This window comes from Indicator indicator, chromosome 1 (genome assembly GCF_027791375.1).
Source record: "Indicator indicator isolate 239-I01 chromosome 1, UM_Iind_1.1, whole genome shotgun sequence".
Lineage (NCBI taxonomy): Eukaryota > Metazoa > Chordata > Aves > Piciformes > Indicatoridae > Indicator > Indicator indicator.
This window is the reverse complement of record NC_072010.1, coordinates 65,686,013-65,703,034: the sequence shown is the minus strand read 5'-3', so window position 1 is coordinate 65,703,034 and position 17,022 is coordinate 65,686,013. Positions and strand designations below refer to the sequence as shown.

Below are 17,022 nucleotides of genomic sequence, written 5' to 3'. Positions count from 1 at the left end.
TTTTCAAACACTTCCTTGACTGCCAACACTGACTTTTGGCAAATTTCTGAATATTTGATGTCATTTAAATAATCTGGCTCTCAAATGTGATGCTTTGTGATTAAAGAAAACCAAACCAAACCAAAAAAACCTTACAACCTTCAGCTTTCACTTTCAACAATTGCATGTTATGAATATATATGAAGAAAAAACCACAAAGATATAAAATTTTAAGGCCCCATTTTACAGAAGTCCAGGTTTAAGGATTTTTCTTGTTTTGATACATTTTAAGTTGGCAATACCCTATTCTTTTAAAACTACTTTTAAAGATTTCAATGACAAATTAAACCAGTCAAGAAGAAACTCGTACACTTACCTTGATACTATTTAGTCCCGATGGCCCTAAAAGCACTCCACAGATGATATACCCAAACATAGTTGGCAATCCTATTGTTGTGCACAGCCAGCCACATGGCAAAGACAGCATTCCTATTGTCACAATATCCTAAACATGTAAGATTTACAAATTTATTAATATTACAGACTCACAAATTTGGGATGAAATCACAGACTATTATCTTTCAAAAGATAAATGGCACCATAAATTTAAATGTAGAACACAGCCTGCGAAATGAAAAGACAACTTCAGGAACCTAACCTGAACACTTTGTGGCAGGTGTAAGTAATTGGTACCTTCGGGGACTTCTGAACAATTTATTGAATATTTTAAATATATTTTATGAGGCAGACAGTTTCCTGGGGAATTGTGGGGGTGGCGATACTTTGTACAAAGAGAAAATGGTGAAACAGATCCATTTTGATTTTGTTTTGTTTGTGGTCTTTTGTTTTGTATGTTTGCTTGGTTTGGGGTTTCGTATTGTTTTTTTAAATCCCTATGCAGTTAATCTTCATAAAGCACAAACAGAATAAAACCCCTGTTTATGTATCTTCCAATACCCGTTTTTTCATCACAAGACATAAACAGATCAATTCTCTCAAGTGACAACATGCAAGTTGCTCATCAGGCACAGCAGCAGCCTGCTGTGCAGTCCAAAAGAAGGGACAGTGTGCCAGAGGTGCAACAAGTTAAATCGTATAAAAAAAGAGAGGATACCTGTGGCATCATGATCAGTCTCATGAAGATTATATTAAGAGTAGGAAACACACTGGCCAGTAAATGAGAGAATCACAAATGCCAGGCTAACTTTAGAGGGATGAATTTTGAAACTATGTTCAATTCAGCCAATCAGTACTGGCATGCAAATTAAAGGGATGAAATCTTACCAAAACAAGTGACAAGAATGTCTCTAAAATTATTACCTTTATGAAATGATGATCAGCACGAGGAATGGTTGAATCTCTAGGCTTGGTAAGGATATACTGATTGTTCTGGGAATCAATAAGCATACTAAGACCCAAGTCATCCTCTACTTCTCTCTTTGAAGCATTTCTTTTGGAGTTGGCTTCATCTTCTTCCACCCTTAAAACTGCTTCAAAGTTTACACCTCTTACCTGTAAGAAAAGAGAGTCAATGAAGCATACAGTAAAAAGGGAAAAACTATTAGCTGTGCTTGAAGTTGCTCCAGAATTTATTGACACTGACCAAAAGTACTGATGTTTCTTCTTAGAGAAGTCTTACAGTCTCTATCAAAACTTGGGATCCACAACTGAAAAGACTATAACTTGTTCTACATTTAAAAATGGAGGGGGTTTCCAGACCTCTTCAGCCAAGTTGTCAAACCAAAAAACAGACAGCATTTCGAAGCTGCAAAATTCCAATTCAGTGTTCTCAATTGCATTTAATCTGATATTTTTTAAAGAAAACCTTTATAACATTTAAAACACAAAAGGTTAGAACAAAATGTAACATTTTTATTCCCTTAAATAAAGCAAATATATTCAGTCGTCCCCCCCCACACACACAAAAAAGAAATAATGACAGCATTCCAAGTCAAGAAAAAGTCACTATCCTATAAATTTGAAGGAAAGAGGATAAGAACTGTTTCTACCTAGCTCTGTCTTCAGTGCCTGTAATTACAAAGGGGAGAACAGTAGAATGATTTAATTATTCACTGCATTTTAAATAATGTAGATTTTAACAATATTCAGAAACAGTTGAGGTTGTTGCTTCTTTTGAAGGTGACACACAAACTAAAGTGCATCTGTGCCAACGCATGCAGTATGGACAATAAGCAGGAAGAGCTTGAAGCAACTGTCCAGCAAGAAAACAATAATATTATTGCCCTGATGGAAACATGGTGGGAGAAATCCCATAACTGCAGCACTGTATTGGACAGCCATAGCTCTTTAGAATTAATAGGCCCAGACAGAGAGGCGTTGGGGTGGCCCCGTGTGTTAGGGAAGGTCTCCGTGATAGGGTTGAATGCTTGTGGGTAAGAATCAAGGGGACAGTCAACAAGGCAGATATCGTGGTCCAATACTGTTATAGACCACCCAATCAGGATGAGGAGCTTGAAGAAGTGTTTTACAGGTGGCTGGATAAAGGCTCAGAATTTCTAGCTCTCGCTCTTGTGGGGGACTTCAATTTACCAAATATGTGCTGGAGATACAACACAACAGACAGGAAACAGTCACAGAGGTTCTTTGAATATGTAGAAGATAACTTCCTAACACAGCTGGTGAGTGAGCCAGCAAGGTATGCCTCTACTAGACCTGTTTGTAAACATAGAAGGGCTAGTGAGAGATGTAAAGGCTGAGGGCCATCTTGGACAACGTAACCACGAAATGGTGGAGTTTTCAATTCTTAGTGAAGCTAGGAGGGGAGCCAATAGAACTACATCCTTGGATTTCTGGAGGGCAGACTTTGACATGTTTAGGAGATTGGTTGATGACATGCCCTGGGAGGTAGTCCTGAAAGACAAAGAAGGCCAGGAAGGCTGGACACTCTTCAAGAAAGTCCAATCTTCAAGGCACAGGAACAAGCTGTCCCTGAGGACCATAAAACGAGCCAGCAGGGCAGAAGAGCGGCCTGGCTAGGTAGAGAGCTTTAGGTAGAACTCAGGAAGAAAAGGGAAAGCTCCTGGCTATGGAAGAAGGGGCAGGCAATTAAGGAAGAGTACAAGACTCTTGCAAGGATATGTAGGGAGAATATTAGAAAGGCCAAAGTTCAATTAGAACTTAATCTGACTAGAGTTATTAGGGATAATATAGATTATAATGTTTCTGTAAATATTTTAACAGCAAAAGAAGAGCTAAGGAGAATCTCTACCCACTACTGGATGTGGGAGGGAACCCGGTGACCAAGGACAAGGAAAAGGCTGAACTGCTGAATGACTACCTTGCCTTAGTCTTTGTCAGCAACACCAGCTGCTCCCTGAGACCCCAGCTCACAGCACTGGGAGACAGGGATGAACAGCAGAATGCAGCGCCCATAATCCAGGAGAAAATGATCAATGGCCTATTGTGCCACTTAGATGTGCACAAGTCTATGGGACCAGGTGGGACCCACCCAAGGATACTTAAGGAGCTGGCAGATGTGCTCACCAAGCTGCTCACCATTATTTGTCAACAGTCCTGGCTAACTGGGGAGGTCCATGTTGACTGGAGGCTGGCGAATGTGACGCCCATCTACAGAAAGGGCCAGAAGGACGATCCAGGGAACTACAGGCCTGTCAGTCTGACCTTGGTTATGAAGTAGGTCATCCTGAGTGTCATCACACAACACACACAAGACAGCCTGGCTTTATGAAAGGCAGGTTCTGTCTGACTAATCTCATCTCCTCCTACAACAAGATGACCTGCCTAGTGGATGAGGGAAGGGCTGTGGACGTTGTCTACTTGGACTTCAGGAAAGCCAAGTGTCATTCTTCTTCAGAAACTCGTGGCACAAGGCTTGGATAAGTGTAGTCTGCACTGGATAAAAAACTGGCTGGATGGCCAGGCCCAAAGAGTGGTGGTGAATGGAGTTAAATCTGGCTGGTGCCCAGTCACTAGTGGTGTCCCCCAGAGTTCAGTACTGGGGCCTGTTCTCTTTAATATCTTTATTAATGATTTGGATGAGTGCACCCTCAATAAGTTTGCAGACAACACCAAGCTGGGTGGCTGTGTTAACCTGCTAGAGGGCAGGGAATTTTTACAGTGGGATCCAGACAGGTTAGACTGATAGACCAAGGTTAATCGTATGAAGTTCAACAAGGTCAAGTGCCAGGCCCTGCCCTTGGGTCACACCATGGTGACCCCATGGTAAGTTACAGACTTGGAGATGTGTTGTTGGAAAGCTGCAACTTGGAGAGGGACCTGGGAATATTGGTTGATAGTCAACTGAATACCAGTCAGTAGTGTGCCCAGGTGGCCAAGAAAGCCAATAGTATCCTGGCTTGTATTAGCAACACTGTGGCAAACAGGAACAGGGAGGTGATCACTCCCTGTACTCAGCACTGGCGAGGCCACACCTCAAATATTGTGTTCAGTTCTGGGACCCTCACTAGAAGAAGGACACTCAGGTGCTGGAGCACATCCAGAGAAGGGCAATGAGGCTCATGAAGTGCCTGGAGCACACGACCTGCGAGGAGTCTGAGGGAACTGGGGTTGTTCAGTCTGCAGAAAAGGAGCCTGAGGGGAAACCTTACAGCTCGCTAAAACTAACTGAAGGGAGGTTGAAGCAAGGAAGAGGCCACCCTCTTGTCCTTGAGGAGAAGCACCAGGACTAGAGCAGATGGTTACAAGCTGTGTCAGGGAAGGTTTAGGCTAGATAGGAGGAAATACTTCTTTAGTGAAAGGGTTATCAAATACTGGAATGGTCTGCCCAGGGCAGTGGTAGAATCACCGTCCCTGAGGATGTTCAAAGGTATGTGGACTTGGTGCTTAGGAATATGGTTTATTGTTGACCCTTTGATGTTGGGCTGAAGATTGGACGGTGTGACATTGAAGGTCTCTTCCAACCACCTATATTCTGTGTATAGAGAACAGGCTGCTATCATTAATTGACTGACTGAAATATTCAACTTTTCTGGACTAACACATTTTGCCTAAGCAACTCTCACATTTAGTGAAGAAAACTGCTCACCTAAGCCATCTATAAAATAGCCTCCTATTTTCCTTTGCTGTTTCTCCGGCACCTTCCTCAAACTGTTCCATAAGGATTATGTTTTTTAATATTTAACCTACTTTTTTTTATTATTTTCTTTCACTCCTTACATTTTCATGTAATTAAATAAAAAGCTTCATTATGGGAACGACCTCTGCCCCTGTTTTTGTACAACGTGTAATACGATGAGCCTCAAAAGAATTGGTAGGCACCAGAAATCAGAGAGGGAAACAAGGCATTTTAAACAAACTGTGATGGTTGCAGAATTGTTTACAAACAAAAGAATAGCTGCTTCAAACATCAGCATTTTTGATTGTCAAACTCTCACTCCAGCAGCTATTTTCTTTTTCTCAATTATGGAATTTATCTTTTCACTCTCTTTTTCTCCCTCAAATCCTGTCTTTTTCTAGGCATTTGACCCCTATTCAGCTAAGCTCCTTGCTTACAAGGCTATTTTTCGTTCCAGGAGGAGGTGCCCACTGCCAAGGCTAAGAGACCAACCCATGCTTCTATGTTTTCAGCTGATGGGAGAGAGCAGGAGCAACTGCATACCATGTGCCTGTGAATTATTCTCACAATACTGGAGCAAAGAAGAAAGGCTTCCATACAGTCAGCAAACAAAGAACTGTTTCTAAATCAGAATACACAGTACATGCCAAATCCTACTGTTCTTCTGTCTGTCATCTCTGCTCCCAATTCCCTCTCCCATACCCTCATTGCTACTCCAGGGATACTGAAACATAGCTTAGAGCTTACAGTTAAATGTTGGCTCTGCAAGGCAAAACATACTTTATGCTGACTTTCACATTAGAGTGATTTCACTGTTTACTGCAGTGTCCCCATCTTGTAGACAACTATTACTTCGCCTAAAACATAAAATGCTAATAAACCAACATCTGTTCTAACATCTTCTTGGGAATTTAATGTTATGACCTCAGTGACAGTTTTGCTATCTTATAAAACACATCAGCAGTGAAACATTTACTTTGAACCTCTGGAACTCCAAGCACATATAGAGTTTGTTATATGTTCATTTGTAGATAGCTTGTATGCCTGGAATCTAACCAAACTTTTCTGCACCAAAATTTAAAAAGTATCAAGCATCATATAAAAGCAATGTAATTGAATTCATACATTCCTCATCTAGTGCAGTTCACAGAATAGGTCAGAAACAATATTAGGAAGAAATGGGAAGATGCTTATAAGATTAAAACAATCATGAAAGTGGGGTTTTTTTCTGCATAATATATATAAAAATAATATATTTTGAGAATATTGCAGTGCATTTTTACTTTTGTAAAAGAAAAGGAAACTGACAGAAGACAGACTATACTAGAAGACCAAGAGTAGATGGCACAGGTTCAGATTAATTTTTAAATACTAATAAATTTGAGGATATTTTAAAAAAACCACAACAAACCAAAAACCCACAGGTTTTTTTCCAGGGTTTTATTTCCCAAAACAGCAATTTCTGAAATCAGGTGGTACATAACATAATAAAGTGCACAAATACTCTTGTCTTACATTAAGTGATTTAGCTCAGGTTTATTTATATATTCCCCAAAAGGATGCATGGGCATTTTGCCAATTAACACGTGTAGAGAGGTAACTTTATTCCTGGTCTCTTCAAAAAGTGCCATTATAACCCAGCATAACAGAAGAGGGCACTCCAGCTACCTTGTCCCTTCCCCACTGTTGGTCCTGCTAGGTCACTGGGGACAACCTGTGTGAGCTGGTGTATACAAAACAAAGTGAGAGAAAGTCAAAGCAGCTTTTTAAGTACTACTACTGAAAAACGCCCTGGCTCTCTCCTACAGACCAACTGTTTTATCTCCTCAGCAGAATTCAGGAGCTGTGCTGACCTCTGATGATTCGCTCAAATTGTAAATCAACAAAATGTTTCCAAGAGCAAAAGCCAAAATAAAATTGTAAACAGGACCAATTTAGAGTCAGTCTCCAAAGATGGTACAATGGGGCACTAGAATAAGTACTACTAGCTCCAAATAGATACAGCCTTACCTGAGGGACACTGTCCATCACATAAATCAGAAAATAAACATTTCAAATAGTCCAAGGTACAAAAAGCAGAGGAAATCAGTATCATAAGCATATTTCAGGTCCTTACCCTGAACACTATCTTTTCCCAGACTGTGAAAACTAACTGTAAAGATTCTTGTTCTCCCATAACTTTCTCAACAAAGCAAAAAAAAAAAAAAAAAAGTGGAGTCGATGCTTAACATGGTAACTCTTTAATCCTGCAAAGCTTCAATATCACAGTCCCCATCCATCGAGGTGGCTTAAGTCTCATAGTCTGTATCACTGAGATAGACTACAAGACTACACTACACTTGTCACTGTTAAAGTAGCAGCTGCAGAAAGGACTTTCAAATAAAATAAAATTTAAAAAACCAAAACACAGAATTTACTAGCAAAAACGAGTAATTATTCATGTTTGTTCACTCCTAACAAGCAATCTACTACTACTTTCTTCAGTTGAAAGGGAAGCAAAAACAATTGCAGAGCCAAACATTTGGGTTTTTTTTTTTTAAATAGCTACTAAATCCTAACATCCATTTAACACAAGAGCCCTTACAATGCAAGTATCAGTTAAAAATAAATTAATACCAATGAAAAGACTAAGTCTAAAACATCACTTACAGACTTGTTGTCATCAAAGGCATGCTCTTCTATTTCCTCTTCCAATCTATCAGCTGCCTTCCTGACATCTTCTAGAATTTCATCAAGCATTGACAGGCTTTTGTTTTGATGCTGCATGTTCTTCAGGGCTTCAACCTGATGTTTTTCAGCTGCTAAGAGTTCCACGTATTCCATTTCTTCCTGTTCAATTTTATGACACACAGGTAAAGTGCTGACCAGGCCATCAAGTAGAAAAACATTTGACAAATGCATGCTTCTTTTGACACAACATATCTTACAAATGGAATTGTGAAAACAAGATAGACTTCATAATGGCATTTGAAGACTGCTTTCACTTGTGCCAGTTTTCATTGGGGGAAGCAGACAAGAAAAGCCACTACCAAACAAAATGGTCACCAATCACCTTTTCTATTCCACTAAACAGCAGAGTTGCCCCAAGGTTACAATACATAAAACACAAGAGAGAAACTGCTTTGAGGAACTCTAGAAAACATCTCAAAGCCATGTAAAGTTTAAAGCTCAGTATGCAGGAAATCATAACCTTGAAAGCATGGCTTTACCAAATACAACAAACAAACTAAGAAGTAAAAACAATGAACCTTAATTTCATAATTCTTTATATGAACATGAGAAGAGGTCTATTTATGGTTTTAAAAAAATTACAGTAAGTAACAGTGCAAACAGCTAAAAGAAAACAAAACAAAAAGGCAGTTAGGTACAGACAAGCTTTCAAGCAGTCTAATTGAGGTTCCTGTTTATGTTTCCCAAGAAGCATTTTCCCTATCAGAAGTCAAAAAACTTGACTCTGTCCACCTTTTCAGTTTGGGCCTCTTACGAACTTGCACTAAGGACTTCCTAAACACATTTCTAGACTTCAGAAGGTAGAAAAGAAAAAATTCCAATGTGGTTCGGTATGATGTAAAAATATCACAGAAGCTTCTGAAAGCTGTTTCTATTCAGATGTTTCAGGTTCAAAAAAAGAACAAAAGAAAAGTTTCATTTATTGATCAAGACTGGACTTAACACTATGCCTTCTACAAAGTTACCAAGACAAGAACCAAATATAATTTGAGTGGGTTTGGTTTTGTTTTGTTTTTTGTTTTTAATATGCTTCACTTCATATGCCAACATTCTCTTAAAGTTGCACTGATTGAGAGAGAGAACAAGTATGAATAAGGAAACACAATGACAACTTTCTTCCTTTCAGTTAGATTCAAGATACTGAGAATATTCAGACAGGAGAGATCTTACATTTTTTTCTTTAAGACAGCAAATATTATTACCAAGGGAAAACACAGCCTGGGCAAAAAAAATGCAATCAGTCTGACCTAGACATTGAATTCCCAGAAAACACAAGTTTCTGTCTCTGTTTTAGATGCCCTGCCATACCCAGTTAGAAACTAGACAGAACATAGGTCTCCCTTAGGTTGTATGTTTTATCCACCTACCTCACACAGATATCTTAGATAACCTGGGCAGCTAAAATGGTCCTAAATGCATATATTTAAATAGCTGGAATGTTCCCTCCTCCAAAAACATTTATAGAAGGATGTTTTTTTTCCACCCTAGAAACCTGCAGGAACATGCATGTAATTTAATCAATTGCTTGATGCCAAGACAAAAGTATAGTCAATACAGCCTATAATAGTAGCCTAACCCTTTTTAAATCCTGACAGTCAGATGAATGCTTCTGATTGTGATGTAATAACAGAATTGCTGTCTGTTGGTGTTTAGAATTACCATAGTTACACCAGCAGGATGAAAATTACCAGGTTCCCAAAATAACTGGAGTTGGAAAAAACGTAACTATTAATGTGTTTGGACTAATGTCAACTACTTTAGTTCTTATGCAACACATAAGCAAGAGAAACAGTCACTCTTAAACAGCCTCAGGGAAAAAACATTTCCTACCCGTTGTTCTCTGCTAGCAGACATTGCTTGAAAGATGTAAAAAACAGCTCCTGTATGAACCACAGATTCTCTTCCCAGTCAGCAGTAATTTAGAACCACTTCAACAAGACCAAATAGAGGGTCCTGCATCTGGGTCAGAACGATCCTCATTATCAATGCCAGCTGGGGTTGAGGTGCTAGAAAGCAGCCCTGTGGAACACTTGCAAGGTCTGGTGGATGATAAACTGGATATGAGCAGTGTGAGCTTGCACCCCAGAAGGCAAATCACATTCTGTGCTGCATCAAAATAAGTGTGGCCAGCAGATCGAGAGAGGTGAATCTACCACTTTCCTCTGCTCTGGTGAGACCTCAGCTGGAGTACTGCGTCCAGGTCTGGTGCCCTCAACACAAGAAGGACATGGACCTGATAGAACGGCTCCCGAGGAGAGCCACGAAAATGATCATGGGGCTGGAACACCTTTGCTACAAGGACAAGCTGAAGGAGCTGGGGAACAGAAGACTCTGGGGAGATCTAATAGCAACCTCCCAGTACCTGAAAGGAGCCTACGAGAAGGCTGGAAATTCTTCACCATGAGGGTAGTGGAACACTGGAACAGGTTGCCCAGGGAGGTAGTTGAGGCCCCATCCTTGGATATATGCAAGGTCAGGCTTGATGGGGCTCTGATCTAATGGAGAATGTCCCTGCTTACTGCAGAGGGGTTGGACTAGATGACCTTTGGAGGTCCTTTCCAGCTCAAACTGTTCTATGATTCAATGGAGTTGATAAGGGTTAGATTCTTTCTCCTCAAAAATGGAACAGGTTTTGGCTGAAAGGATCTGTCTATCAGAATAGAGAAACAGGCTGAATAGACTAAGAGGTAAAGTGCAGAAAAGTAAGTAATGTTCTAATTTGCAAGAAGCTAACTGAATAGGAAGTTAGAAGAGCTTTGAAAAATCTGAGCTTAAGTTCCTTTAATTAACAAACACAATGGTTTTGTTGTCTATTAAAGTCACATCTCTGTTTTCACCTACAGAGCAGTGCCACAGCAGTAGAGAGGGACAATCACAGAGAATGGTGTTCATGAAAAGGACAAGCTCTCAAATAGCCTGCCATGTATTAAGTACAAGCGCATTACAGCACTGTTCCCCAACTCCTGCTGGGATTGGAGACATTATCTAAGGTACATACCAAACAATCTTTTAAGCAAGGCATTACAGATAAAGATTGTGCATTAAATGGAAGACGGGAACACTTAAAAACACATGAGCAAAGTGATGCAACATTAAGTAAAACTTGGTCAATACTGGTTAAGAACACCATGTTGCTGTTGCTCTCTACTGTTTAATAAGGGATTAAGAGAAGAACATTCAGAAGAGGATGCTTCTTTGCACTACTTTATTTTTCCCCATCAACGGCTGGATAGCAAGCACCCAAGAAATTAGAAGTTGATAAAAAGTAGGTGAGGTTTTTTTGCTTTTTCCTGAGACTCTGCACAGATCCTGGAGCAAAGGAAGGTAGACACTATCTCCAAAGACACTATCTCCAACGCTTCTTTGTTTCTCCCACCAGCCCAGTGAATGATTCCGTTGTACCTTTTTCCCAGCAGCAGAAGAACTACATCAGACACACGTATCTATCCCAACACCAGACTTTCAAATACTTCAACAGAAATAAGAGTCTAGCACCCTCTGTATCCATTTATAATTTCCATTTGATCACTGTTTAAAAAAAATGGAAAATACACCAAAGTAGCCATCATTACAGTAAAATAAAGCTGGGGAAATAAATAAATGGACCTAACATGTGTCTTTTGAAGTACAAAAAGTAAAAAAAAAAAAAAAAACCCACCATGTAATTTTAATCTTTTTGGCATGCATTTTCCCATTATCCTTTGTTTTACTCTATATGACTTTTTTTTTTAAAGTTAGAACATCAAATATTGTTTAAATAATCATGCATATGACTTGAGAAGAGCGTAAAAGATTGCTCATTCAAGTAAATACCGTGATATCATAACACCAAAGCCTACACAATCCATCTCTGCAGAAGTTTTGACAGAACACACATCTAAAACACACTGTTACACACACAGGACTCCTTTTATGTGAAAAAATGAGGAAGCACCATTCTCAACTTCAAGGATAGATTAGTATTTTACAATACCATTAAAAGCCAGTATCAGTCATATTGAGCATTTTGTTGGAAAAACCCTAGACTCATGCTACTTCCTATCCAAGTTTGTTGTAATTCAATCTTTGTTTTATTGCACAGACCACTCTGGTCTCCCAAGTCTGCATCCTAATTTCCACCAGCTTTTCTTGCCACATTCACCCCACGCTTTCTTGTACACAATCTCTTGCCATTTTCACCTGTTACAAATCTGTACATCTCTTAAATTCCCTTTAGAGATTCTCCCAGATCAAATGCTATATCCCAAATATGTATTTCTTTTCTTCTCTTGCTCACTTGTGCAACATCAGTCTCTCCTTTTAGAGGACAAAACCTAGAGAAAATCCTTAATATATTTCTCCAGTGATTGTGGGGTAGAGCAATAAAAAGAGCAATTTAAATATCAAATAAATTAAACTATTTTCTCTCTCAATGGGAGACTTCCAGTACACAGTTTGAGTACTAGCAAGCCCAGTAGACAGCAGCAGACTGTGCGCACCCTAACAGGTCTAAACTGACATGGGAACTCAAATTTTCCATTAAGTGCTTGTGACCATCTGTTACTTACTCATCTGTGCTTTTCCTGGTTATCTCAGCCAACTCTTTTTCAAGCCTGGACTCTTTAGGCTAGGAATGCTATACTGAAATAAAAATCAAGTAATCTCATGTTTTGCATGTCTATTTCACCCACATCTATGCAAATATAAAAATAAAACAGTAAGAAGTTTTTCTGTTCAAATTTTAGATTTCGGTTCAGCAATTCTCATTTGAAGAGGAGAAAAACACTAAGTATTTTTAAAATTTATGGTGTTATTTCCACTTTGAAAATCCTACTGGCTTCTCTAGTGCAACTCTATGTGCACTGACTCACTGCTTGTGCTCTTTTCCTTTTAACATAATATTTGCCAGAGTTCTTATGATTACGTTTAGCATTGTTTTGAAATAAGAACTATCTACTGCTATTGTTTCAACCTCTACGCCAGAATTACTTCTAGTTTTACTAAAAAATATTTCATTCAAAATCTATTTTAAACAGCAAAATAATGCAAGTTTCATGTATTAAAACAGATTGAAACCATATCATAATAAAATTAAAATCACAAGCAGAATATTAATACTCTAGTAATAAGCATGACAGAACTAACCTTAATTGCAGCTTCTCTCAAGGCCTCCAGTCTCTGTCTGCTGCTCTCTTTCATATTTACAACATCTTTGTAATCACCCTGTAGAGCTCTCTGGAGGCCATGGATTGCTTGAAAGACCGAGTTTTCGCTTTCATTTAGCTCCTTTTGGAAAATTTCAAAGGTATGCACCTGAAAAAGTTTCTCTTCATCAGACAGACCCGCATCCTTCTCAACTGCTCTTATAGCATTTTTTAGTTTGTTGAGAACAACGTTCTTCTGGCGAAGAAGACCAGATAGTTTTCTGCAGCTCTCCAATACCCACTGCTTTCTCTGAGTGGCAACAGCTCCTTTCCCACGGTGCAGCTTTATTGCGTGCTTTACTACATCTTCATGTTCTGCAGGATTTGCTACTTGGCCACAAGGCAGTGAAACCAACGTCCATAAGGAAATAAATCCAGTTGCCTTCATTCTTCACTTACTGCTGTTGGAAACAGACAATCCGTAACCGCTCAAAGCTTTCTGCTACGTGGCTTCTGCATTTCCAGTACGTACACCATGCTGCAACATAATACGAATCAGTTATCAAACATGATAATGTTGGGCCATTAGGTCAAACAAATGTAGAAAACAAACCTAAGGCTGCATCCTATGCTATGATTTTTAACAGTATGTATATGGTCTCCAGTCAACACTTATCAAAACCAAGAAACAGCCTCAGGCTATTGATAGATTTTCCTCCCCACACTCCAACTATTTTCTTGATGTCGTCTTGTTTTAAAAACACTGAATCGAAAGCTTAGTCACTTCACATGGTAGTCATCTGCACTTCTTAGATGAGAAAAAAGCCATAAAAAATACTAAGGCACAGTGCCATGGCCTGTACTTCAACCTAGCACCAGAACTCATTATTCTTATCTATCAGTAAACTTCTTGTATTTTTTCAAACCTGTCCTTTAAAATGGTACCATAATAATGTATTATTTATAGAGCCTCAGAAGCACTACCACACTCAACTGTATGAAATAGAACGAAGAAAAAGTTCAACTGAAACAAATTGCATTATAAATCGTACTCGTGAAAGAAACAATTCTGCAGTTAAAAAACGACAGCAAAACTTTCTAGACTTCTGCACAGTAGTTTGGATCAAAGACCTTCACCTGAAAGGCTGCAGGGCCTTGAGGCATTTTACTTCAAAGCTACTTGCTCATGATTTTAAAATAAAATTATAAAAACCCTGAAGAGTAAAATCAAGTCATTCATAAGTTCACTTCCCAGAACCTACTTGAAGATCTATATTTAAACTGTGGTATTTGCTTTTAAGCAGGACATAGTTTCAGAACTAAGAACAAATTTCTTTCCCCCAAACCCTACAGGGAAGTACCAACATTATTGTAAAATGACAAAGTTGCATTTGCTTTAAATAAAAAACAAACACAAAAGAACAAAAGCCCATCAAAACCAAAAGAACCCCAGCCAAACCACTACAGAACAAAGCTATACAAAAGAGAGTATAAATATATGTATAAAACATACATTTCTCACAGAAGCATGGCATTCAAAAAAATGCACAACAAAGGCTCCATGTCAGTAGATCATCAATAGAGCAGGTATTTGCATATAACTTTAGCTGCAGCCTTGATCTCTGAGCCAATAGTCTTAAACACTGGAAGCAGCCTGCCTAAGGATCCTGCCTCCCTGTAATGCAGTAGCAGTCATAATCACAAGTACAGAAGCCAGTCATCATTGCAGGATCAGCGAGACCTGGACAGACTGGAGAACTGGGCAAAGAGGAACCTGATGAGGTCCAACAAGGAGAACTGCAGAGTCCTTCATCTGGGAAGGAATAATAAACTACACCAGTACAGGTTAGGAGGTGATCTGCTAAAAAGCAGCCCTGTGGAGAAGGACCACAGAGTCCTGGTGGATAACAAGTTACCCATGAGTCAGCAATGTTACCTTGGGGCTAAGAAGGCCAATGGCATCCTGGGGTGCATTAAGAGGAATGTGTACAGCAGATCGAGGGAGGTTCTCCTCCCCCTCTACTCCGCCCTGGTGACGCCACACCTGGAATATTACCTTTAGCTTTGGGTTCCCCAGTTCAAGAGGGACAGGGATCTACTCAAGAGAGTCCAACAGAGAGCTACCAGGATGATTAAGGGAGTGGAGCACATGCCCTATGAGAAGCTGAGAGTCCTTTTTAGTCTGGAGAAGAGAAGACTGAGAGGGGATTTAGTAAATGTTTATAAGTATCTGAGGACTGGGTGTCAAGAGGGAGGGGATGGGCTCTTCTCAGTCACACCCTGCGACAGGACAAGAAGAAACGGATATAAACTACACCACAGGAGGTTCCAACTCAACACAAAGAGGAATTTCTTCGCTGTGAGTGTCACAGAGTACTGGAATAGGCTCTGCAGGGGGGTTGTGGAGTCTCTTTCTCTGGAGACTTTCAAGACCCATCTGGATGCATTCCTGTGTGACCTGCACTAGATTCTATGGTCCTGCTCTGGCAGGGGGGGTTGGACTTGATGATCTCTAGAGGTCCCTTCCAACCTCTAACATCCTGTGATCTCTTCACACATATAAATACCCTTTCTGCTTAATATATCTGGGGGAGAGATTTGACTGACTATATTACAACCTATTCCTGCAAGAAAGGGAAAAGAAAGCACCCAGTGTGTACTCCAGCTTCCATTTGCAGACTGGAAAGTTAACGACTACTGCATGTCTTACATGGTATGTCAAACCATGTATTTAAATTCTGAGGAGAGATTTATAGTAGGAAGTTTACCCATTGTTGCACTAGATTAAATTACCACTGTGGTTCAGACAGTACAGTTTTGTTTCAGTCAAGTGTTTTTTACTTCGCTATCAAAAAATTATTCAGAAAAGTGACACCTGAGGCAGTGCTCAAAAGCTCTTCATGGAATAATGAAGAAATATAGAAACGTTTCATGTGCCTCAGAGTGCAAGTAAAGAGAAGGAAAAAAAAAATCTCAGCACTCCTCTCCAGGAACCGATAAGCATCACGTTAGAAGGAACTCCTGTCATTTAGAGTCCCTTTTAAGCACAATTTATATTCTCATAGACTGCAACTCACCTACCTTCCTGATTTTTCCTTCCTGAACACGGTACTGTACTACTGGATTTCAGTAAGCTGACGCTAGACCCTGCCTCCAACATAAGCCCTGATGCTCTCTTCCAAGACGCTTGCCGGTTCTTCCACACCTGCCAGTTTGCCGCCGCCGCCCCCCTCCTCCCCCCCCCCCCCCCCCCCCTCGGTTTTCTCAATCCAAGGTCCTCCTCAGGGCCCACTGGGTAAGCGAGATGAGGGCACCGGCCGCTGCCGTGACTCCCGGGCGGACGCCTCTGCCCCAGCGCGCACTCACCTGAAAGCGATGGCCGCCGGAGGGCAGCTCCCTGCGCCGCCGCGTCTCTCCACGGGCCGCCTTCCGGGCAGCGCTCGCCGGTACCTCTCCCCGGGGAAGGCCGGACTGGGGCAAGAAGAAGGGGGAGCACACAGAAAGCTCAGGAGAGCCGGAGCAACCAGCCCCTTTCCCGCCCCCTCTTGGCGGCGGAAGGAGGGCAGGAGACGGCCGCCCCACAGTCCGCTCGCCCGCCCTGCGATTCCGGCAGCAGCATTCAACTTTCCGGCCTCAGAGCAATATGGACCATACCCGCCGCCGCCTCCTCGCGGCCCCTACCCGCACCGCGCCTAGCTGAGGGCGACGGCTAACCGAGCCGCCGAGGGGAAGGAGACTGCCACCGGCCCCGGCCGCTGCTTCCTACCTCCAACCTCCCACTCACCTGAGAGAGGGAGAGAGGCCAGCAGCGGCCAGGGGAGCGCGGGAAGAATGGGAGAGCAACGCGACGGGTGAGGAGGTAAAGGGGAGCGGTAGCCTGTAATAGAAAGTACCAAAAAGCCCCTCCGTGCCAAAGGCCTCTCCCACCCCTGCTACGGCCACCCCTTCTCACCGCGCGCCGGTGACCGAATGCCGGCGCGGCACCTTTAAGCGCAGAGTCAAGCGGGATCTGTAGTCCGAGCACCCCCTGGCGGCCCGTTACGAGAAGCACAAAAGCGCACTCTCCACTCTCACTGCCCCCCGCGTTCCCGCCGCGCGATGCACGCTGGGAGGCGTAGTCACTGCTGGGCCCGA

General features: G+C 41.3%; 1 protein-coding gene across 1 annotated transcript in view; it reads right to left on the bottom strand.

The window, feature by feature from the left end:
• The window catches only part of TMCO3 (transmembrane and coiled-coil domains 3), a 38,294-nt gene extending 22,006 nt beyond the window's left edge, over nt 1-16,288 (bottom strand). Inside the window, exons 1-5 of the mRNA XM_054383452.1 lie at nt 16,255-16,288; nt 12,890-13,426; nt 7,685-7,864; nt 1,300-1,491; nt 356-484 (exon numbers count right to left, since the gene is read on the bottom strand). Of these exons, the coding sequence (XP_054239427.1) occupies nt 356-484; nt 1,300-1,491; nt 7,685-7,864; nt 12,890-13,336 (948 nt within the window). The 5' untranslated portion in view covers nt 13,337-13,426; nt 16,255-16,288. The remainder of the gene's footprint in view (nt 1-355; nt 485-1,299; nt 1,492-7,684; nt 7,865-12,889; nt 13,427-16,254) is intronic.
• Between the last annotated feature and the right edge of the window lie 734 nt (nt 16,289-17,022).